This window comes from Podarcis erhardii, assembly GCF_964252035.2.
Source record: "Podarcis erhardii genome assembly, chromosome: 13".
Lineage (NCBI taxonomy): Eukaryota > Metazoa > Chordata > Lepidosauria > Squamata > Lacertidae > Podarcis > Podarcis erhardii.
Window position 1 is genome coordinate 28,616,352 of NC_138502.1, and position 24,616 is coordinate 28,640,967.

The 24,616-nt window shown below is 45.0% G+C and overlaps 1 protein-coding gene across 1 annotated transcript; it reads right to left on the minus strand.

Annotated features, from left to right (window-relative positions):
* Positions 1-1,020: 1,020 nt before the first annotated feature.
* Positions 1,021-22,650, minus strand: LOC309327049 (uncharacterized protein). Its single transcript, XM_081836085.1, has 14 exons — positions 22,308-22,650; positions 21,236-21,318; positions 20,549-20,705; positions 19,133-19,294; positions 18,894-19,019; positions 16,869-17,089; positions 15,406-15,550; positions 7,445-7,972; positions 5,495-5,577; positions 4,092-4,248; positions 3,262-3,423; positions 3,021-3,146; positions 2,292-2,512; positions 1,021-1,582 (listed from the first exon to the last, which is right to left on the minus strand). The coding sequence occupies exons 1-14, from the start codon at positions 22,578-22,580 to the stop codon at positions 1,270-1,272; spliced, it is 2,757 nt and encodes a 918-aa protein (XP_081692211.1). The 5' UTR covers positions 22,581-22,650; the 3' UTR covers positions 1,021-1,269.
* Between the last annotated feature and the right edge of the window lie 1,966 nt (positions 22,651-24,616).

Genomic DNA, 24,616 nt, shown 5'->3' on the forward strand with positions numbered 1-24,616 from the left:
TACTCTTCATTGCAAGAGGTTAAAACGGATGAGTGTAATAACTACTTTGCCTTGAATGATCCAAAGAAGCCATGATCAATCTCCTACCTACCCAGAGACCCACTAGGATTTTCATTAAGGTTGGAAATACCCTCAAATAGCTATCTATTTCTTGTGAGAGACAATTCATATGTTCTGGGTCCTGGAAACACCTTTGTTCACAATCCTCATCAAAATGCTATTATATACCCCCTCATTTAATCTTAATTAAGAAGTCCACATTTTGTGTGTGAATATAATGGGATATTATGTAGAAATGGTAAATCCAAATTAAATGGGAAGATAAGATGGGGCGGCATTTTGATAAGGACAACTTTGTGTGGATTCTGCATGAAACATGCATTCATGAATGGCACCGAGGCAACAATGAACTCTGGAAGCATCCCTTGTTCAGCCAACCCAGGACTGATCCAAGACATTTTGCTGTCTGGAACAGGAAATGGTGCTTCCCCAGAGGCAGAAAATCCCATAAGCACCTCCCTTTCTCCCGGCAAACAAAATAATTGCAATAATTATTTCACGATCAGTGTGCTGCCTTTCATGACTCCTAATATTAATGGCCCAAGACAGCCGCCTCATCCTACCTCAGAGTGGTCCTGTTAGGCCTTTTATCTGGCCTTCAGAACTCTCCCCAAGCCACCCACCCACCACAGGGTACACCCTTCATTGGTCCTCCTTCATATCCAAGAGTTTTCACTTTGCTGAAATGTGTCATTGAACTCTGACAATGCCTCGTGTTTGTCTGGATAGAGGACAGAGGGGTGTTTGAATGTGTGTACTAACTATCCTACTGAACGAAGGAAAAATGTACCTTTGTTGTTCCACCGGCTTTTGCCTCTGGTCCCTTCCATCCCTGAAAAGTGTCACCACTTCTCCCCTTGGAGAACCTAATCTCCTTCTGGAAACTCTTGGTCCTGTGTCATAAGCAAACATCTGCTTAGAAAAACATATAGCAGATGCCACATTTTTTGTATGCCAGAAAACAAACGTTTATTAAGAAGTCACCCGAGGATCTTCCGTGCATCCCGGAAAGCATGAAAGCAGCAGGGAAGGGAGGAACCATGCTACCAGAGCCACCTTGTAGGCAGAATGTGCCTAACTTTTTAAGCAAGGTTCCTAGAGGAGTTTTCTAAGCACAGGATAGGAGTACATAAATTCCCCCTCCCCTGTAGGTTCAGGTCCTCGTCTGTTGCATGTTGCCTTTGGATTTGGTGCCCAGGCACTGAGATTTCACATGCGGCAGATCTTAGTGTTGATCCTTGGGCCTGGTGGCCCCGGTGGGCATGGGCCACAAGGGGGTGGGCACATTGGACCACACGGGCCACAGGGAGGAGGGCCACAGGGTGGAGGGCCACATGAGACAAACTTTGGCCCACAGGGGTTGACACATGAGGGAGCCAGGTTGGGCTCCACCACCGGCACACATGGCTTGCAGGTTGGTGGGCAGGCGGGGGCACAGACTGGCTCTGGCACACAAACTGGCCGGCAGACAGATGACCGAATGGCGGTCGTGCACTCTGGATCACAGGGGCGATTGGGCAGCCTGGAAAAGAAGAACACATCCATGGTTAGACAAGAAGAGTGTGTCTCTGGAGAAGGCTAGCTTCCCAATGTGAGATGGCGAGAGCAAGCGTTAAGGAGCTAAAGCAAAGGGTCTTGTGTTCTTGGAGCTGTGGATGCTTTCACAGCAACATCCTGGTGTGAGTTAGTGTTATTCCCCAAAGGGGCCAGTAAGTGAGCTGTAACCTCAAGATGCAAACATGCCCATCCGTTGATTTTAACTGGGCGTTTCCAAATAGCTGCTCTTAGGACCACAGCATAGGTAAGTTGTTAAAACCTTGTTTATGGAAGACAATCTTACTCGGCTATGAGTGATCGCCAAAGAAGAAGTAGTTTCAGGTACAAGTGGATCCACTCAACTTGTCTATCCTCTGCTGGGGGGAATAGCTCAGTGGTGTCTACCCTGACTAACAGAAGTCCTCTAGGATTTCTGACTGGGGTCTCTCTGAGGCCTACCTGGAAATGCCAGCTGTTGCAGCTGGGACTGCATTCATTGTTCCATCACTTTTGTCTCTGGCATGTGGCCCTTGGAAGGTGGACCAGAAGGGAAGGTGGCCCTTGGGGTCAGAAGGCTTTCTCTCTCCACCCCCTCACTTTATTGGATCATAGCTGAGTTGAGGTTAACATGCCTAAAGCCAAATCAATCCAGAAGAGGCCATTCTGGCATCGACTACTGCCCTCATCTTACGTACTTGCAGTCTTCTCCTTCCAACATGTTGCGGTAAGTGGCGATCTCACAGTCCAGGCGGGCTTTTTCGTCCAGGAGGGTCTTGTACTCGCAGTTCTGGTGCTCAATGTCACAGCGGATTTCGGCCAGCTGGGCCTCCACGTTGCTGATCAGGCACTGGAGCTGGGAAAGCTGGGTGCAGTAGCGGGATTCTGTTTCTTGCAAAGTGCCCTCCAGAGCCCCTTTCTGAGAAATGGAGAAGGCGGAGAGAGAGAGAGAGAGAGAGAGAGAGAAATTCATCAGGGCATGTTCTGCTCACACAGCAAAACGAACACAATGGTGCCTTAATGCAAGGGCAGCCAACCCGATATCCTCCAAATATTGTTGGACTACAACTCCCATCATCCGTGGCCCTTGGCCTTGCTGGCTGGGGTAGATGGGAGTTGGAGTCCAGTAACATCTGGAGGGCACTGGCAGGGACTGGCAAAATGCTGATGAGTGTGCACGGGGAGAAGGGAGTCTGGAGTCTGACTCGAGAGAGGGGGGCAGTGATTTGTGGGGACCTCTAGCAGCCAGGATGCAAAAGTCAGAGGAAGGGGAAGCTTCAGAGCTGGAGGGTAGAGGAGAGGGTGGGCTGGAAGAAGAGATGGGAAAGGCATGACAGACAGGAGTACGATTCACAAGATAGTGTGAACATGCAAATAGTACTTTTGAAGAACGTACCCGACACTGAGCATTCTGGATTCCTACTCACCATGCTCTGCTGAGCCTGTAGGTCAATCTCCAGTGCTTGAACACAACGTCTTGTCTCAATGATTTCTGTCTGGCAGCACTGCAGCTGTTCTCCACTGGAGAGCACCTCCCTGTTGAGCTCTTCCATCTGGTGAAAGTTTTAAAAAGTCCAAAAATTAGAAGGTCACGGGGGTTCTGTCATGAAAGATGGTCAGTGAGACACCTGATTGGGATGGAATTGGCCTCTGAGGAGGAGCACTTACCTGTGTACAGTACCAGTCCTCAACTTCCCGGCGATTCTTTTCAAGATCAGCCTCATACTGGCACCGCATCTCATCCAGGACCTTGTTGAGGTTGCAAGATGGGGCAGCTTTCACTTCCACAATGATGCGGTCACCGAGCTGGGAGCGAAGGGCACAGGACTCCTGCAGGAGAGAACAAAGAGGGGAGAATATCTGGAGCCATTTATCATCATTTGCATATCACTTATTCAAAGGCACTGCTGAATATAATTTGGTTGGCTCTTTGATGGTAGACTGGTATTGCAAACTGGTTCCCTGTTTTGGACTTGGACCCTGATGGAATTTTGATTTGGGGAGATTCAGTGGAAGGGGTGCACAGATGGCCATAGTTTGGACTAGATAGAAATTTACTCTAGTGGTTGGTGACCCTTAGGGATTTTGCCCTTTATCCATTGTGTATTGGTTGGTTGCATAAGTTGTCCAAAACTCTGCATTTATTTATCCTGGAATGCCCTTATCTCTGTTGGTGGTCTAGATTGTGAAGACCGATCTCAAGGAGGACTAGGTGGATAGATGTCCCTGGTTTTTGATGTGAACTGGTCTAGACCAGGGGTAGCCAATGTGGTACCTTCTGGATGTTGCTGGACTACAACTCTCATCATCCCTGCCCACTGGCCATGCTTACTGGGTCTGATGGGAGTTGTAGTCCAACAACATCCAGAGGACCTCTTGTTGACTACCCATGGACTAGAAGATGATCCCAGTGCACTTCCAGCTCCAAAGATCTATGCTCCTTCACCCGTGGTTCAGCACCTGTTCTGGTCTTGGTAGAAGAGATGTTTGGGGCATACCTCCTCGTGGTTTTTCTTCAGGCACATCATCTCCTCAGTCAAGGACTCGAGCTGAGCTTCCTGGTCAGCCCTGCATAGGGTGAGATCATCCAGCACTCTCCGAAGGCCATTGATGTCAGCCTCATCCCGCTGACGCTGACTCAGCTCATAATCATACCTTCAGGGGGAGGAAAGACAGATTATCGCAGCATAGCTGAGAGGGCAGAATGTTAAACCTGGACCAAGGACTGCTGAGTACCAATCCAAGCTCCAGTGGGCAGCAGTTCTCGCTCTCTTCTGCTACTCTAAGGTCATCCAGAGCACAGCAAGCCACTGGGATTGTTTCTGCTCAGCAGCGCCTGTGTGGCGACAATCCCCACTGGGGGTGGGACTTGCAGTAAACACCGAAAGCAAGTCCTACTTTCAGCAGGAATCCTTGCAGCCCCAGCTTGGGACCAAGCCCTAGCTTCAATGATTCTTCCTTTCCAGTCCCAACTTAAATTAAAGTCAATCTGTAAAGGAGAAAAAGAAGAATGATGAGCACACAAATGTGCTCTCGATTCCTCCTCTGAAGTTTGACACCTGGTGATTGATGGGTTGGCTGCCCTATCCAGCTGACAAAGGTGGCCCTTGGAGGGTGGGCCAGATCTGGATCCAGTTCCCCATCTCTGCTTTGAGTAGGTGCCACACACCTCAAGGAGACTTACCTCTAAGCAGACGTGGATAACTGTCCTACGCTTTTGTATTCTCAGTGGCAGGGTGATCTACAAATGTGTGTCTGTGGGTCCATGCCTTTTCTGGTGCATGTTTATGGGGCTGCTAAAATGTGAGCGATTTTATATGCGTCTTTTCTGAAATCAAGGAGTGTGAGCATTCTGTGTGCATTCTGTGGGGGACAGGACAGTTGGACAATTACTCTTAGGGCCTTAAACCTGTTGTAAACCAATAGATGAGTTGGGGCTTACATTGTTGATTTCAGGCTTACGTTGATATGTTCCTGGTACAAAAATGTACAGCCAGTTGTCAGAGGACTTGCAAACGGAATTTTAATCTGAATTCCACTGAATTCCTTTAATGTGGAAGCTTGCCTTCTTAGCGCTGCTGGCTATTCCTTAGCAAAACAGTCCTCATTTTAGAACTGCCTGGGTCTTTGTAGAAGAGACATCAACACTTCCCAATAATAATTTAGCTTGAAAGTGGTGATCTGGCAGCCCTTAGTACTATCAGCAGCCACTGTTTTCAGCCTGGTTTCCCTACAAAACTGCTACCGGTGAGCCTCTGTTTTCTTTCTGGGAATCATAGTAACACAAGCTGGTTTGAATGATACCATGGGGTGGTGGGGGGGTGGGGAGTATGACAACATACAGGGTGAGAGTGGTTGGCTAGCTTTGACCCCCCCCACACACACCAAAAAAATATCTTACTTGGTGCAATAGTCATCAGAAGCCATTTTGAGATTGTCAATATCCAGGCAGAGTCTTGCATTGTCAGCCTTAGTACAGCAAATCTGGAAAGAAACCGCCCAAAGATATTTCATTTTAATCCCGCCAGATGGATTAGGTGGGAGCAGATGGAGAACATCACAGAATGATAGCTCCTGCTGGATCAGGCCAAAGGCTCATTGAGCCCAGCATCCTGTAGCTGAAGTGACCAACCAGATATCTATAGAAAGCCCACAAGCAGAACCTGAATGCAACAATGCCCTCTCCACTTGTGGCTCCCAGCCACAGGCATTCAGAGGTCTCCTGCCTCCAACAACAGAGGGAGAACATAGCCATCACCATGGCTAGTTAGGCACTGAGAGCCTTCTTTTCCATGAATTTGTGCAATCCTGTTTTAAAGACACCCAGGTTGATGGGCATCACTACACCATGAGAACAAATTCCATATTGCATTGCGTGACTTTCTTTTGCCTTAAGGCAGGCATAGGCAAATTCGGACCTCCAGATGTTTTGAGACTACAATTCCCATCATCCCTGACCACTGGTCCTGCTAGCTAGGGATGATGGGAGTTGTAGTCCCAAAACATTTGGAGGGCCGAGTTTGCCTATGCCTGCCTTAAGGGCTTAGGAGCAGACACCTGAAGGGGGCAAGAAATGAGTCTTCATTTCTCTTCATTTCCTTCCTTTCCTTTCCTGGGAAATGATATATAATGAATTGAAAAGGATGTTCAAAATAACGTTTGTAAAAAAACAACCCAGAAGCTTTTCTTTGGGGAATTATAGGGACAGAACTACCCAAACTGTACAGAAACTTACTTATGTATGCAACTACAGTGGCAAGAATGTTACTTGCCCCAAAATTGAAAGAAGAAGAAGACCCAGCAAAGGAAAAATGCATAGAAAAACTTACGGAATATGCAGAAATGGCAAAACTTACCAGAAGAATAAGAAATCAAGATAACAAAGTATTTATAAAAGAATGGAAATGGTTTATTGAATTACAGCCAAATTGTAAACAGATAAGAACATTGGCAGGATTATGGTAATAACCTGCAGTTTTACAAGAGTATATATTTAAAGTAGATGAGTAAATGAGCAAATTAAGTTAATTTGGATATGCAGAAGATATTGGGGGAAAATTAAGGAACTGCGGAAAGAGGCGGGAAGGAAGTCAAGTTTTGAAATGTTAAAATGATTGTAAAATTAGTGAAATGTATAAAACTGAAAATATAAATAAAATGTTAAAAAATGAGTCTTCAGCTACCCCTTTAAAGCTTGCATCAAAGGGCAGATCTGAAGCAAGGACAGAATGACTCTCACCCTTTCCTTGTAATGATAATAAATAATAATAATAATAATAATAATAATAATAATAACAATAATAATAATAATAATAATTTATAGCCAAGCCACTCTGGGCGGCTCCCAACAGAATATTAAAAACACGATAAAACATCAGTCATTAAAAACTTCCCTAAAGCCTTCAGATGTCTTCTAAAAGTCAGATAGCTGTTTATTTCTTTGACATCTGATGGGAGGGCGTTCCACAGGGCGGGCGCCACTACCAAGAAGGCCCTCTGCCTGGTTCCCTGTAGCTTCACTTTTTGCAGTGAGGGCACTGCCAGAAGGCCCTCAGAGCTGGCTGAATTATGGGGGTGGAGATGCTCTTTCATTTATACTGGGCTGAGGCCATTTAGGGCTTTAAAGGTCAGCACCAACACTTTGAATTGCGCTGGGAGCCAATGGAGGTCTTTCAGGACTGATGTTATGTGATCTCGGCGGCCACTCCCAGTCACCAGTCTTACTGCCGCACTCTAAAACCACTCTAAAACCAAATAAATCCAGAAGACTCCATAAATAACCAAAGTTTCCATGGAACTGGATGACCATGGAAGACGCTCCCTCCACACACACACATGAGCCATTCCTTACCTGTTGCTGGAGCTCGTCAATGGTGCAGTAAAAAGGTTTGAAGTCGGTGCACACGTAAGCATTTTCGCACTCGTACCAGTCTCGGATCTTGCACTCCAGGTCAGCGTTCTCTTGTTCCAGGCAGCGCACCCTTTCCAGATAGTTCCCCAGGCGGCTGTTCAGGAACTCCATGGTTTCCTTCTCATTGCAGTTGAGGATCCCTTCGTTGTGGCCAACAGGGTAGCAGTTCAGAGGGCGAGCAGGAGGAGGGATGCAGGGTGGAGGGACACAAGAGGAGCCCATGCTAGGAGGTGGAAGGCAAGTAGATGTCATGTGGCCCCCACTTCGGCAGCTGTTGTGGAGAGACGAGGCCGTATGGCCTGGAGGGGGCAGGCAGACGCTGGATCGGCGAGGAGGAAGGCAAGGCCCGGGCCGGCAGTTGACTGAGGAAGCGCTGTTTGGGTGGCAGTTTGTCGTGACCCGGCAAGGGCCCCTGAGAGACCCGCAAGTGCGAATGGCAGTGGTGGCAGCCATGGTTGAAAGGAGAAGCTAGATGGAGGAAATGAACGAAGAGACCCACAAAACCCAAGTCTGACAGATGATCTCCTTCCTAGAGCTTTTTTATACCATGAGCACTGGGGTGTTAGCTCCTTTATGAGGCTTTCTCCTCGTTAATATTTGTGGCGATTCCTGCCCGGCTTCTCATTAGCCTGCTCGTTACTTGCTTGAAAAGCATTTCTTGGCTTATAAATTTGCCCTTCCGCCTCACACTTCACTTGCAGAGTCAGGACTCTGCTTGATGGCTGAGTCCCTGGAATGACAGTTTTTATGAGATGTCATCAAAGCGGTCTGTCAGCATCAAACACCAACCTTCAGTCCCTGGGCGTTGGTCATTTGAGCAGAATTATGGGCTTGGTGTTTCGCAGTAGGATTGCCCCTTTCCCTCCTTCTGCCCTACTTTGACCAACCGAAAAGCCAAGTCAGGATCTCTGGTAGACAGCAATCATGAACCTGAGACCTTCTGGAAATTCTACTCCAGATATCTCCTGCTCTGCCCTCATAACTGGTGAAAGGACACCCAGGTAGCTTCTTCTGCCAGATGTGCACAGTCTTTACAGCAGAAGAGATTTCTGGATCCTATACTGAATCCACTAGCCTTATCTACTTTCCTACTCTGCTTCCTGCCTTATTGAACAGGATGTTCAGCCATGGAACAGATCTGCCGGGAATGCAGTAATTGCATCCCACACTGCGGATCATGCATTCAGCAAGGGGTTGACATGGAGGACCTCCAAGGTCTCTTTTGGCTCTCTGTATCTGTGATTTGAGAGGCCTGCTTCTTGGGAGAAAAGCAATAACAAACCTAGACAGCATCTTAAAAAGCAGAGACATCACCTTGCCAACAAAGGTCCGTATCCTTAAAGCTATGGTTTTCCCAGTAGTGATGTATGGAAGTGAGAGCTGGACCATCAAGAAGGCTGATCGCCGAAGAAGTGATGCTTTTTAATTATGGTGCTGGAGGAGACTCTTGAGAGTCCCATGGACTGCAAGAAGATCAAACGCATCCATTCTTCAGGAAATCAGCCCTGACTGCTCACTGGAAGGACAGATTGTGAAGCTGAGGCTCCAATACTTTGGCCACCTCATGAGAAGAGAAGACTCCCTGGAAAAGACCCTGATGTTGGGAAAGATGGAGGGCACAAGGAGAAGAGGACGAGATGGTTGGACAGTGTTCTCGAAGCTACCAGCATGAGTTTTACTAAACTGCGGGAGGCAGTGGAAGACAGAAGTGCCTGGCGTGCTCTGGTCCATGGGGTCACAAAGAGTCGGACACGACTAAACGACTAAACAACAACAACAGCATCTGTGATTTGACTTTTCTCTGGGTCAGAACGCATGGTTTGTAGACAACAGCAGGACTAGCTGTTGCGGTGAGAAGACTGCAATTGAAGCCAACATTTTACATGCAACTCTGACCACTTTCCCCTGAATATTGGAAGTACTTTGCATTCCATTAAGTACATAATGCAAATGAATGAACTAATGAAATAAAAAAAGTCTTTTAAGTGCAGATTGCTATCCCAGTCTGTATATATACTGGGTACTGGATTTGAAAGTTAGGTTTTTAGGTTTTTCTCATATATATATATGCATAATAGCATCTTTTGTGGGCTTTTACATATGGCATTGTTTGTTATTCTTGATGTTTTTGCTGTAAAATCGCTTGTAGATATTTTATGAGCAGCAATTCATCAATGGAATCAAATGAACACTTAAATAAATATTCTTTTGCTTATTAATTTCTCTCTACTGTTATTCAGGAAGAAGAAAAACAGCAACAGGCTGTGGACCAGGTAGACTGTTTCCTCCAGTTTTGCTTCAGGGGAATTATTCTCTGCTTGTAAAAGTTGAGCTTTGGCCTTTTTTCACCTGCTCTTTCCTACTTTCAGGGGACACTAGTCTTGCTCATGATATATTTATTGACCCTGCCAACGTCCCCCTCAAAACGTTTTAGTGCAAACTCAGTGAGAGTGCTTCCAGACTGTCACTATTTGGTGGGTGGGATTCAGCAGCCTAGGGGCAAATCCATATTGTGCGATTGAAGTGGTTTGGGCATTCTTATAAAAAAATCAAACTTTTTACCGTAAGGAAAGTGATGGATTTATGTGGGATAACAATTGCATGTTGCAGCATCATACAACTTCAGAACAAACACTTAGTAAACAATTGATATTGTATAATCTCCCTGCAAACTTTGTGCCAACGAATCAGGGTGAATGCTCAGCATCTGGAAGTGACCCAAGTCTCTAATTAAAGATCTCTAGGTAGTTTGCAAGCAGAAGTGTGGAAAGGGGCAATTACAGTATGACAGTAAAGTAAAATGTGGGGTGAGAAACATCAAAGTAAAATCTTGCTGAACATTTTTTTTTTTTTACTATTGAGTCAAGATTCCAAGAGAGGACAGCAGATCAAGCAAGACAGAGTATTAGCAGAATGGAGACCAAGAGCTCTGTATGTCAGCAGCCCTTAGTGCTCCAGTTTGCAGATATAATTCTATCCAACTATAACGAAAGAGAAATTCTATGCATAAGGTATGTGTTTTCACTCCCATTTCCTGCTAGAATAGCCAATGTATGACTTAGAACGACAGATGTTCTGCTGGAGAAGAAATTTGGCTGGATCTACACACAGGGAAAACACACACTATAAATAAGTAATAAATTAAATCATTTTGTGCCCAGAAATTGCAGCACATAATTTTAAAATGCAGGAGGCTGTCAGAACTTTGTTCTCATCAAAAACCACATGCACTGAACTGATATTCCCCATGCCTACCCCACACATCTGTACAGGCTAGTTAAATTTATTTAATGGTAAGGAAAAGAAACGCGAGCACATGTTGCGATGCATTCCCCCATTCATTAATGCTTCACATACCACAGATCTGGAAGTAGGGGGTGCAGAAGACAAAAGCCAGAGCGGGGATGATACATGGAAACGTTATAAATAGCAATTGTTCAGTACAGCACGGGTGAAAACAGCAGGGGACTGAGGTTGGTGTGTGCACTGGCTTCCTGTATCGGTTGTCATCTGTGAGTCAGGAAGACAGGCTCTTCTCAAACAGGGATCCGTCCTGGCATCTCTACCACCAGCTGCTGCAGAAAACTGCCTTGGTGTGTTAAGACTTGATCCAGGCTAAGTTAGACCACATTCACACCATACATTCTTTGACGATACCACTTTAAAGAGCCATGGCTTTCCTCAAAGAACTCTGGGAGATGTAGTTTGTTAAGGGCATTCAGAGTTGTTAGGAGGCCCCTGTTCCCCTCACAGAATCCTTACAATTTGCAGAGTTTCCTGGGATGAGGGACTGATTGTTAAACCATTCTTGGAACTGTAGCTCCTCCTAACCACTCTTAGCACCCTTAACAGACTACAGATCCCAGAATTCTTTGGGGGAAGCCATGACTGTTCAAAGTGGTATAATGATGTTTTAAAAGTACAGTGTTAATGTGGCCTTAGTTGCATTTATGAATCAACAGGAATGAAGTTGTGACTATCTGGTCCCGTTGACTTACAGCGCAAGTCTGTTCAGGTCTACTCAAAAGTAAATCCCATTACGTTTAAATCGAGATAGTACCAATCTGTCAATTTTGGTTTCTCTCAGTTTCCAAGGTTTCCCCAGTCTTAAATTTCTACCTCAGTTTGCAATTTAAAAGCAAAACAAAAACTCCACGACACATTTTCTCAGAATGGATACATTTGTACACATTTCTGCAAAGTGATTTCCCTTAAAATAACACATTTTGCATGCCATTTTCAACAATATATGCCGTTTTAAGGACATTTTCTGTATATGCTACCTGACTGAAAAACTGCATTGCAAAATTCAAAGAAGTGCAACTTTGAAGGGTGGCTGTGTTTTTGGTCCTTGTACTGTTTCAGAAAGCGCAAATTAGGTCAGTTGTCTCTAAATGAGAATCAAATTTAATTTCTCCCCTACCTGTACTGTTGATGAGGCTTCCTCCCTGATAAGTTAGGACTGCCGCATTAGTTTGGACACAGCCCATTATGAGTAGGCTGTCTTCTCCACATGTTAAGCTTGGCTCCACCCCCAATTTCTTATTGGACCCTGGGTCAATTATAAGAAGTTCTTTGTCATGCCTTGGTCTACAAAAGAGCAAGAGGCCGCTTGAAGCTCACACTAATTTCTCTGTGTTACAGCTCCCCCCAGAGCCTCTCTTTCTTTCTGGTGACTGGGAGCGGCTGCCGAGACCACATAACACCGGTCTTGAAAGACCTACATTGGCTCCCAGTATGTTTCTGAGCACAATTCAAAGTGTTGGTGCTGACCTTTAAAGCCCTAAATGGCCTTAGCCCAGTATACCTGAAGGAGCATCTCCACCCCCATCGTTCAACCTGGACACTGAGGTCCAACTCTGAGGGTCTTCTGGCAGTTCCCTCACTGCGAGAAGCAAAGTTACAGGGAACCAGGCAGAGGGCCTTCTCGGTAGTGGCACCCGCCCTGTGGAACACCCTCCCATCAGATGTCAAAGAAATAAACAACTATATGACATTTAGAAGACATCTGAAGGCAGCCCTGTTTAGGAAAGTTTTTAATGACTGATGTTTTAATGTATTTTTAATCTTTTGTTGGAAGCTGCCCAGAGTGGCTGGGGAAACCGAGCTAGATGGGAGAGGTATAAATAATAAATTATTATTATGTCTCATTGTCACTGTTTTGCTCAGCCCTTCTCATTCCCGAACCTTGAATTATCTTTTGTGGGCAGATTCTTAGGAAAGTATCTCTGCTCATTTGGTCTCAGATGAACCATTCAGCAGTCTTCTGTACTAGGTGGCTTTCTCAGCAAGGCTTGGTGCACTCAAGCCACCCAAATGCCTGTCCTTGGTCTTGCTACATCTCAATACATCCCACTGCCAGATCTAGACAAGACTGTCTGCAATCAGTTGTGGACTAACTAGGAATGGCTTTCATAAGGCAGAGCAGGTGTGACCTGGGAGTGTGTCTCTGTCATGGATGAGATCTGTCCCTGGCTTGATTTGTGCTTGATTCTCCATAATTTGGACAATTGGTATTAATCAAGAGATTCCCCTGGGCATATCCATGGGCTGCAATCAATCAGCTGCTGAAAGGACTCGGATTGGATCTTTGGAGGTATCTGAATGTGGGGTTTTTGGAAACTTGAGAATCCTTACAACAGTTGGGAAAGGAAGAGGGAGGACAAGGTGCTTTGTGGTTTCATATGGTTTTCAAATGGTCTCCTTTCTTCTTGTCGTCCCCTGAAAATGAAAGAGATGTGTGTAGCTGCTGTTATGCTATTCTGTTTGTTACCTCGGAAAAGAGGGGGGAGGCTTTTGATTTATGCTCAACAAGGAATTTAAAAAAGGTTTTACTATGCCCTCCCCCCTTGACCAAGGCTGAATGGACTTTATTTAAAATTATTTCTGGACTGGACCAGGAGTGCTGTTGGTGCAGTGAAAAAAGAATGAATGGCTGCTGAATAGATCTGGTAAAGAGGCTGAAATTGAGAAAAGATCTTTTTTTTTTAATGTGTGCCAAGGAAGAACTCCAGAGCAGAATTTTAATAGCAGAGACTGGATATGCACTCTGTGAGGAGTTTATGGCCGCAGCTCGTACACTAGTCAGTAAACAGCGGAAGGAATGGAATGCAACCTTGTACCATCCAGATAAACACTGCAAATAACTGAACAATGGACGATAGTAATTAACTCTAACAGCACACCAGGTCTGGAACAACAATGTATATGAAGGACTACACACATGAAACAGATTACTTATTTTTAAGATGTAACGGAGGTGCTGTTTGTAAGCTGAAAAAAGTGGCCAGTTGGAAGAATGTTTAACGGCTAGTGAAGGTTGTCAGCTGAACTCTAAATAAAAAAATGGTGCGGCAATGTGAGGAAATGAAGATGATCATATGTTCGGAACAGGAGTGGGAAACTTGATTTTGCATTAAATTAAATTAATTTGGTTTGGTTTGTAATAATTTGGAAAATTAATAAAAAATAATTTGGGAAAGGAATGTCTTTTACAGCCTTCCCTTTGGTTTCATCTGTACATTTATAGACTGGGAAATTGCTGGACAGCATTTTGCGTATAGACAATGTGTTCTTGCATTAGTACTTGGAATTTCATGGATACCAATGTTAACAGAAGTAGTTCATCGTTTGGGGGCTACAGGGAACCAAGCAGAGGGCCATCTCGGTAGTGGCGCCTGCCCTGTGGAACGCCCTCCCATCAGATGTCAAAGAAATAAACAACTATCTGACATTTAGAAGACATCTGAAGGCAGCCATCTTTAGGGAAGTTTTTAATGTCTGACATTTTAATGTATTTTTAATTTTTTGTTGGAAGCCTCCCAGAGTGGCTGGGGAAACCCAGCCAGATGGGCGGGGTACAAATTTTATTATTGTTATTTTGTTTGGAGCTTGAATGTCCCTAGTTAGTGGAAGTATATCAGTGAGCATCACATTCCAATGGATGAGAGCAACTCAGGATTGTTAAATTCATTTATTTTAGTGTTGTGGAAGATGTAGGACTATGCCTGAGCAAGATTTATTTTAGGGGAAGAGCCTGAAGAACTGCTTCAGATAGAGGTGGCAAGAGGTGAAGTACTGGGGCTTCTTGGCAAATTAAAAGTAACAAGGCATCAGGCATCCACCTGAGAATTTCAAGCCATGGTACTATGATAGTCTCAGATAGGCATTTCATTTCTCTTCTAGCCTATACAGTGGTACCTCGGGTTACAGACGCTTCAGGTTACAGACTCCGCTAACCCAGAAATAGTACCTCAGGTTAAGAACTTTGCTTCAGGATGAGAACAGAAATCACGCAGCGGCAGCGGTAGGCCCCATTAGCTAAAGTGGTACCTCAGGTTAAGTACAGTTTCAGGTTAAGAACGGACTTCCAGAACGAATTAAGTTCTTAACCCAAGGTACCACTGTACCTACAAGGCCAGAAAGAGAATGTCGTGCGCCTTGCCTCAGGGCCCTAGTATTGGCCTGGGGAAGACTCTGGTTCAGGTGATAGATAGGCATGGTCAAGATCACACTGTTACGTCTTTGTCCTTGATGCTATAACTGGCACGCATCCTTTTGTCATATAAAGTCAAATAACCAACACCAGTAGCTTCTAAGCAAGAAATGATAGAGGCTAGCACAAATGAAAGACAACGTAAGCCAACATTTCTCCATGCGATAGGAGGAAGACAAACAAAGGTTTATTGAAAATGCTGATATTTCATCCCAGTGGCTGAATCACTGTTGAAGTGAAGCGACTGTTTGATTTGAAAAGTTAACATAGGCACCAAAGTACTGAGGCACGATCAAGAAAGCAGAATATTAGCCCTGAAAATATGTGCAGTGGTATGACAGAATGAAGATTTCTCCCTTCTGCCTGGACGGATTGGCTTCGTTTTTGATGTATTGTTGCCTTAGAGAGTGAGGTGCTGGACTTGTTCCCGAGACGATATGATCTTCCCATCTTTAATCTCCTCTGTGATGGTGCGAATCTTTTTGGTGATCTGGGGGACCGGAGCACAGACTGGAGGGGGACATTCTGGCACACACGGAGCCCTAGGGAACCTGAGGTTGCCAAGAGATTAGGGGTGAAAATGGGAAGGCGAAATTTGGCACAACACGCTTAATCCCGTAAAGCTGCCCTTTGTCCTCCCACCCCTGAAAATTTCCCCCATCTTTTCCCAAATAGAGGCAGTGGTGGTGCCCTTTAATTTCTGAGTCCACACACAGAATAAACAGGAAAACACTGGTTCCTGTTGCTGCTGAGTTAACTAAGGTCACAACTTTATTGAGTAGAGGAGATCTACATGCAATTCTGCCAGACTACAATTTGTATTCCGGGTCTTCTTGGACTACAACTCCCATGAACCCTGGTCCCTGACCATCTTGCCTGGGTCTTGGAATCCAGCTACATTTCTAGGGCTCACATAATGCTCACATAATGCTTTAAGTCCCAGGTATTGATGAAGGCTAAATGGCAGCCAGGATGCCAGCACCATTGCTGTCACCGCTATTTGCAACAATAGCAATAACAACCACAAAAAGTTGCCAAATTTCTCCAGGAGGAGAAGTTCTGCAGCAGATTCTCCACCTGGTCAGCATTTTGTATCTTCCACAATGCATTAGCCTTGTGGCATTCTGGGGCATTGGGTGGGTAGGTGTGTGGAAGGTGGCCACCGTGAAAATGGTGGACAATATATGGAGAAAATTCTGGAAAGTGGTCTTTTTCTGAGGTTCTAAGAAAAAAACCAACAGCTCAAGAAGTCCTGAGAAATTAGAATGCCTCAGATCTTTTTCCCAAGTGGGAACCCCACATTCACTTTGAAATTTCTCTTTAGTTGACATCTTCAGGTGGCAATTTTGATTATTAAACACAAAGGCCCAGTATTGTAACCCTGTGGCTGGGCTGTACCATATGAGACTGCAGGCTCGGCCCTATAGAACTGAATGGAATTCTTCTCAATACAAATCACACAGTCCATCCTGCCACCTGAAATTGTACAGTCCACACACAGATTTACCACCTCAGAGAGAACTTCATAACTTTTAGACCTCACTTTGTCTAATGCTTGATAATAACTAACTAACTAATTAACTAGCTAACTAATTTATTTATTTATATATACATACATCACCCATCTGGCTGAATTGCCCCAGCCGCTCTGGGCGGCTTCCAACACACATAAAAACATAATAAAACATCAAACATTAATAATAACAATCTGATCCAATGCAAAAAGCCACAATAACTTTAAAATAAGCTACTTATATCAAAATAAAGCAATACTCAATAATTCATTAGAATCTAATAGTAAACAGTAAAAAGAACAACAGCCCTGAGATGGAGCTGTACAAACGCAATGCCCGTTTGAGTTATACATACTTGCAATCTTCTCCTTCCAGCAGACGTCGGTATGTTGTGATCTCTGCTTCTAGGCGTGTCTTGACATCCAGGAGAATCTTGTACTCGTGGCTTTGGCGCTCCATGTCGCACCGGAGGTCTCCTAGCTGACCTTCTATGTTGCTGATCAGGCACTGGAGCTGGGCCAGCTGGGTGCTATAGCGGGCCTCCGTTTCTTGCAGAGTGCACTCCAGAGCATTTTTCTGAGAGGGGAGTAAGAGAGATAATTTTGAATGGCGAGCAGGAGGATTTCTCTTCTTTATGCACAGTCAACTGATCTCATGTTTCTACGCCTCCCCAGGTAATAAGTTTCAAAGAATCATAGGCTTTGAAGAGGCTACAATCCAGTGATGGAAGAAATACACAAAATGTAGGATAACTGTGTCATAATCCACATTTCTGTTCCGGTTGGTTTGCTTTAAAATGTGGACATAACAAAATTTTGAGCGTCTTTATTACCATTTCAGACTATTCAATGTGGACATAGTGATGCTCACTAACTTAGGAATCTTTCTTTAAGGGACTAGATAAGGAATGGACAGACTCATTAAAGTCCACTCCATCCCAGTTCTCAGTGAGAACTAAGATGGTTCCATCCCATTTCCAGGTGGATTTTTAAAGCAAAATTGTGTCCAGAAACACACACTTAAAATAAATATTAAAGCAACTCACAAGGTGGTCAGAGGTTGCAGCTGCCACTGTTTCCCCCTCTCCTCAGATTTGACCTTTTATATGGTGGATCAAGTGGTCCACAACCCAAGAAGCTCATATTGCAAACTTTTCATACACACCAAGCAAGTCCCCCTGGGAGTGATAGGACTTGATGATGTTCCATTTGCTCCCAGGGGAAATAGTACAGGGTTTTCCCCGAGGCCACTTCCAAATAGAATCCACTGGATTCTGGATTCTGAAGTGGACCATTGATCCCACGTAGGTCATGGTCTGCCATTGAGTGAGTCCACAAAGGAATCTGAGAAGGGCAGAGTCCTTCTCCATCCCTATGCACCTATTATATTCTTATGTTGTTTTGTCAGTAGACAAAAGTGCTGAATTGGTTTAGATGTTCTCAAAACAGGTTGGAAGTCCTCATGTATTTCACTATAACAATAAAAACTGAGAAGCACTCCAGTGTAGGTAGTGAGAAAGAGATCTGGAGCTGGACAGAGTTAAGAAGAAAGTTAATGAAATGTGTTTGGATCTATAGTAAAAGTTGTGGGATGCATCATCACTGAAGCAGTCAAGAACAACAATTTCCTGCTGCCTAGAGTGGAAACACATGGGAATGTGGCCCCAGACAGGGAGGACTTCCTGTCATGCCTGTTCTGGAGCCTCCTCCCCTTGTTTGTGAACAGGTAGATGGGTGTGACCCTCCCTTTTCCCATTTTCTCCTTTCGGACTCTCTTCTGGCTCTTAGCCAGAACATGGCTCATCCTTACAGAGGATGGAAGCCACAAGGTAGAAAGTCTGAGGCCTAGCTCAGACTTCTTTTCTCTACAAATGTAACTGTAACCACAAAATAAAGCCTGCCTTCAGATTACTGCTGTGAACTGAATGCAAGCAAGCTTTACTATTACTTTTAAAGAAGACTGTCATGTTATAATTATTTTAAGAGGGAGATAAAGCAGAAATTTACTAGGAACAATCCAGACTGGATAAGCCAGACTGGATTGCTTAATTTAAATGATTCTAATGAATCTATCAACTTGCTTCCAGCTATCTGCAAGGGAATGTGCTCTGCTGCTTGCTCACTAGCATGAGAGAGGAGGGATAATATTTAATCAATATATCCTCTCCTACCTTCCTCAAAATTCCCACAAAATTCATGTCAGGTTATTTTTCAAGAAAACTATTTATGTAGACAAGGCATGGAAAGTTGCTCCTTTGTTAGCTGTTAAGACAAAATTTGATTCTTTTGTCAAACTTTTATCCTAAAAATGGTCATCTGGACCGCACAAGGCAAGATCCTCTCACAGCCACCCACCCCCAAATATTATCCTCTTGACACACCATGTTTTGTTGGGCATCCAGGTCAATTTCAAGAGCTTGGACAGTGTGCCTCAGCTCAATGATCTCTGACTGGCAGGTCTGCAGCTCTTCACCACTGGAGATCACCTGCTGGTTCAGCTCCTCCATCTAAAACAAGCAGGAAGGTAAAAAGAAGACAACAGAGAGGGCATAAACCTCCATTTTAAGGTCAACCACTGGTCCTACATTACCACTTAGAGACGACTTTTCAGGATACCCACCTTAGAAGTGAACCAAGTCTCAACGTCTCTGCGGTTTTTTTCAGCCAGGCTCTCATACTGACTCCGTATCTCATCCAGGATTTTGTTCAGGTCACGCGACGGGGCAGCATCCATCTCCACATTAACTCTGGCCCCGAGCTTTGAGCGCAGTCCGTTTGCTTCCTGGAGGATGAGAAGGCCCATGTTGCATAATGCACATTTCTGGATGGTCATTGTTTGATGTGGACCTCTATAGCAAGGAGTGAGTAAGGGACACTGTACCTCCACAGAGGGTTTGATTTAAAGCAGAACATGAGAGAGGCTGACTCCTCTTTACACATGCTGTTTTTCTCCTGCTACAGCACCTGCCACACTACTTTTCTCTATCCGTTCTAGCTAACATGATTTGTGTCAGGTGGAAGGAGAAGCTGTAGACACCTGGAAGTGTTCATTACCCCCTGCCAACTGCCTCTCTTCCTCCTCCCATTGCCTACTAGAGGAATTGTGATCAGAGTATAGGTATAGGTAGAGGTAAAGGGACCCCTGACCATTAGGTCCAGTCATGGCCGACTCTGGGGTTGCGGCGCTCATCTCGCTTTATTGGCTGAGGGAGCTGGCGTACAGCTTTCGGGTCATGAGGCCAGCATGACTAAGCTGCTTCTGGCAAACCAGAGCAGCACACGGAAACACCGTTTACCTTCCCACCGGAGCGGTACCTATTTATCTACTTCCACTTTGACGTGCTTTCGAACTGCTAGGTGGGCAGGAGCAGGGACCGAGCAATGGGAGCTCACCCCGTCGCAGGGATTCAAACCGTCGACCTTCTGATCGGCAAGTCCTAAGCTCTGTGGTTTAACCCACAGCACCACCCGCATCCCTCAGAGAACCCAGATCCATGTTTGCCACAAGTAGGGTGGCCTGGTGAAAAAAAGGATCTCCAGCCCCATTAATGATGGTGTAGAAGAGGGAATTTCAGCAGGTATAGTTTCTTGGACTTTGGAAAATAAGAAGAGGAAAAACTCAGGGAGAGTTCCATAAACATGGAGCAGGTGAGGGCAGCTTAATCTCCCAATGAAGCCCTCAGTGCTTCATTTTTGGTCATCTGCTGCTATTATAGAGATATTATCAGTTGATCCTCAGCAACAGGGGTAGCCAATTTGTTGCCCTCCAGATATTTTGGGTGGTTGCTCCCATTATCCCTGGCTATTGGCTAAACGGGATGGGTTTTGTAGTACAAGAACACCCAGATAGTGCCATGTTCACCACCCTTCTCAATACCATGATGGCACACCTATGAAAGGAGGAATTGTGATCAGAGTACCCAGACCCATGTTTGCCACAAGTAGGGTGGTCTGGTGAAATGTGCATGTGGAATGCGACTGTGTCTACAACAACCCAAGGTGGCATTTTGTCACCCCAGCGAAAGTTTGCTACTACCTCCTCATGGTTCTTCCTGAGACAAATGAGTTCCTCCTTAAGGGATTCAAGCTGAGCTTCCAGGTCAGACCGGCATAAAGTCAATTCATCCAGGATTCGGCGCAGCCCATTGATGTCAGCCTCAACACTCTGGCGAAGAGCCAGCTCTGTCTCATACCTTTGGAACAGTAAATGTTAAAAACAACAAGCACAAGGTTCTTTTCTATTTCAGCATGGAAAAGAAGAAGCAAGGAGTCGTCATTTGTGGGGAAGGTATGAGGGGCCTTTCCCAGGTTTATAATTTATTTGTTTTATTTGACTCAAGCATAGACCACATTTTAAAAAATGAAGTTGCAGGAGAAGATGTGGGCTTTCTATTATCTTCAATCATAAGAGTCTTCTATAGTTCCAATATTTAATATTTATACATTTACCTATTTATATTTTGGTGGAATTGCTGCAAATGAGTTATGATTACTTAGTATGCTTTTACTTAATTGGGATTCATATCTCCAGCTTTTAAGCATTTATATTAACATTGTAAATGCAAAAGTCATATTCCTATTAGGAAGCAGTATAACAGGGAGATATTTCATTAAACCGTAACATCTACAATGCAGTAAGTCTGGTATTAAAGCACCAGAGGCCCAAGAAAATTTGAAGTCACCTCTCTGCAGCAAGTTCTTGCTCTGAATAAGATGGACTTACTTGGTCCTGAAGTCGTCAGCAGCTAGGCGAGCATTGTCAATTTCCAAGACCAGCCTGGCATTGTCCGTCTTGGCGCACAAGATCTGGAGAACAAATTGTGGAGCTGTGAATTGTTTTTAAAGTTGCGAAGAAAGCAGGGGGCTACAAAGTTAGGGAGAGAAAATCAGAGTGACTTCTCCAAAAGGGCTGGGGCTGGAACATTATTAAAAGTAGCAATAGACACGTAAAGTTCTTACTAATGCTTTTTTTTTTTTAACTACCAACATCTGCCCACACCCCAGACTTGGCCAACCAAAACGAACAGGTGGCTGGGGCAGGTTATAATGAGGCTTTTTAGCTTAGATAAATAGTAAGGTGGGAGCATGAGAGAGGTGCGTAACATGGCATAAAGTACGTGGATAAAAGGTAAAGGGACCCCTGACCATTAGGTCCAGTCGTGACCGACTCTGATTTTGTGGCACTCATCTCGCTTTATTGGCCGAGGGAGCCGGCGTACAGCTTCCGGGTCATGTGGCCAGCAGGACTAAGCCGCTTCTGGCAAACCAGAGCAGCACACGGAAATGCCGTTTACCTTCCCACCGGAGTGGTACCTATTTATCTACTTGCACTTTGACGTGCTTTCAAACTGCTAGGTTGGCAGGAGCAGGGACCGAGCAACAGGAGCTCACCCCGTCACGGGGATTCAAACCGCTGACCTTCTGATTGGCAAGTCCTAGGCTCTGTGGTTTAACCCACAGTGCCACATCTTATAATCCTAGAGCTGCAGGCCATTCAATGGATGGTGTAAGAAATAGAACAGACAAAACAAAGGACCTTTTCCTGCACAGACAGGACGTAGCTAAACCAAGCAACTTGCTACCACAAGATGTAAGAACGGAGGTGCCAATTTGGATGGCTTTAAAAGGGGATTAGATAACATTGTGGAGAATAAGGCTGTCCATAGTTAATACAGGTGGTGCAATGGGTCAGTGCATCTGGCTGCTAACCAAAAGGTTAGTGGTTTGAGCCCACCCAGGGATGGCTGTGGGCAGGATTCCTGCACTGCATGCAAAATATTCACGACGACCGTTACCTGGTGCTGGAGTTCCTCGATGATCTTGTAATAAGACTGAAAGTCGATGCAGACGTAGGGAACTTGGCATTCATACCACTCCCGGATCTTGCATTCCAGGTTGGCGTTTTCCTGCTCCAGGCAGCGCACTCTCTCCAGGTAACTGGCCAGGCGGTCGTTCAAGCACTGCATCAGCTCCTTTTCATTGCAACTCAGGATCCCTTCATCGTGCCAGCCGTAGCTTCCAAGAAACCCCGGCCCAGGTGAGCAAATGCTCCCAGCTCCCAGCTTCATGGAAGAGGTGGAGATGCTCCTGCTGCCAAAGGCCAGGCTTGGTGCTCTGCATGATCCGGTGGAATGGAAGGAAGACATCCGAGTGAGACCCCCGCCCTTGACGGACCCAGAAGAGATGGTCTGAGCATAGTACTTGGAAGCCATAGCACCAGCTGGGAAGCCAAAACCAGGGTCACTTGAGCAGATCTGCGCAGCTTAGATAGCCTCAAATTTGCAAGGAAGTGAACCTGTCATTCCCCACTAGTGGGTTTTTATACTACACATCTTGGGTGTTACCAAGCCGGTTTCTCTTGGGAAAGTTTGTGCCAGCTTTCCTCTCTGCATCTCACAGCCTGTGGTTTAACTGCCCATTAGGAGGCATCTTCCCCATAAAAAAATCCAAACGGTTTAGATAAGTCAGGACTCATCATTAGCAATTCCTCACCATTTACAATGTTCATTTTATAGCATCATCAAAGAGATCTTTCATCACCATTAAGCAGCAGTCATCATTAATGGAGCGTGGGGATCCCAGCTAGCAACTGGTGTGAGAGAAGTTACACTTTTGAGTGTTTTTCTGGATTCTTACAACAACAGCTCAGTTGTAAGCATGTCTATAATAATAAATGTCCCATTCAACTCAGTGACTTACTTCCTAATGAATGCAGCTTGAAAAATTAGAGATTCTCCCAACAGCTGCTCCCCATAATAAGACCACAACAGGTACCTTTCTATCAATCCCGCCCTGCTCTGTTCATAAAATGTTGTGGACTGGTATTGTGGAGGTATGGCAACATGGAAACACTCATCATTGAGAAGTGATCCACAATGGATCACAACAGGAACATCTACTTCTGTTGTAAGACATTCAAAGATTTGACAATTAAATGGCGTACAACGTTTAAAAATAAATGAAATAAACTGATAATCTGAAAACTTGTGAACTTGAACAGCTGCCTTCTTGAAGACCGGGCATAGGCAAACTCTGGCCCTCCAGATGTTTGGGTACTACAATTCCCATCATCCCTGACTTCCAAACATCTGGAGGGCCAGAGTTTGCCTATGCCTGTTTAAGACCATAAGAAAATAAGAAGAACCCTGTTGGATGAGCCAAAGGACCATCTTGTCCACATCCTGTTCTCATAATAGTCCACCAGATGCTTATGCAAGACCTAGGTGCAACAATGCTCTCCCCACCTGTGAATCACAGCAACCAGCATTCAGAGGCATACACCCTCCAACAGTGAAGGGAGAACATAGCCGTCATGACTAGTAGCCATTGCTAACTTTGTCCTCCATGAGATGGTCTAATCCAAGTTGGTGGCCATCACTCCATTTTGCAGGAGCAAATCCCACAGTTTAACTGCGCTGGGTGGAGAAGCATTTTCTTTGGGTCTGCCCTGAATCTTCCAACATTCAGCTTCACTGTATGTCTCCAAGTTCTGGGAGAAAAAAAGTCTGTCTATCCAATTTCTCCACACAACACACAATCTTATACACTACTCTCCTGCATTCACTCACTTGACTTTATCTACACGAAAAAAGCCCTGAATCTTGTAACCTTTCATTCAATTTGTCTTACATTTAAGGGCAAATCTGCCTAATCCAGGGGTCAGCAACCTTTTCCAGCCATGGGCCAGTCCACCGTCCTTCAGACCATGTGGTGGGCCAGACTATATTTTGAAGGGGGGGGGGGATGAACAAATCCCTATGCCCCACAAATAACCCAGAGAAGCATTTTAAATAAAAGCACACCTTCTACTCATGTAAAAACACCAGGCAGGCCCCACAAATAACCCAGAGGTGCATTTTAAATAAAAGGACACATTCTACTCATGTAAAAGCACGCTGATTCCCAAACTGTCCGTGGGCTGGATTGAGAAGGCGATTAGGCCGCATCCGGCCCCCGGGCCTTAGCTTGCCTACCCCTGGCCTAATCCATGCCTTCCAGAACAAGATGCAAACCAAAATGCAAGTATCCTTTGATACCTGCACTTCACCGAATTTTGCAATGCCGCATAATGTGTACAAAAATGCACACACTACTGTGCAAGTGT

Excerpts from the sequence above, each read along its gene's own strand:
- LOC309327049 (XM_081836085.1), bottom strand. The coding sequence starts at position 22,580 with ATGAAGCTGGGAGCTGGGAGCATTTGCTCACCTGGGCCGGGGTTTCTT. Across the intron at positions 5,578-7,444 it reads TTGACGAGCTCCAGCAACAG|ATTTGCTGTACTAAGGCTGA; the intron begins GTAAGGAATGGC and ends GTTTCTTTCCAG. Across the intron at positions 3,147-3,261 it reads AGGACTGGTACTGTACACAG|ATGGAAGAGCTCAACAGGGA; the intron begins GTAAGTGCTCCT and ends AACTTTCACCAG.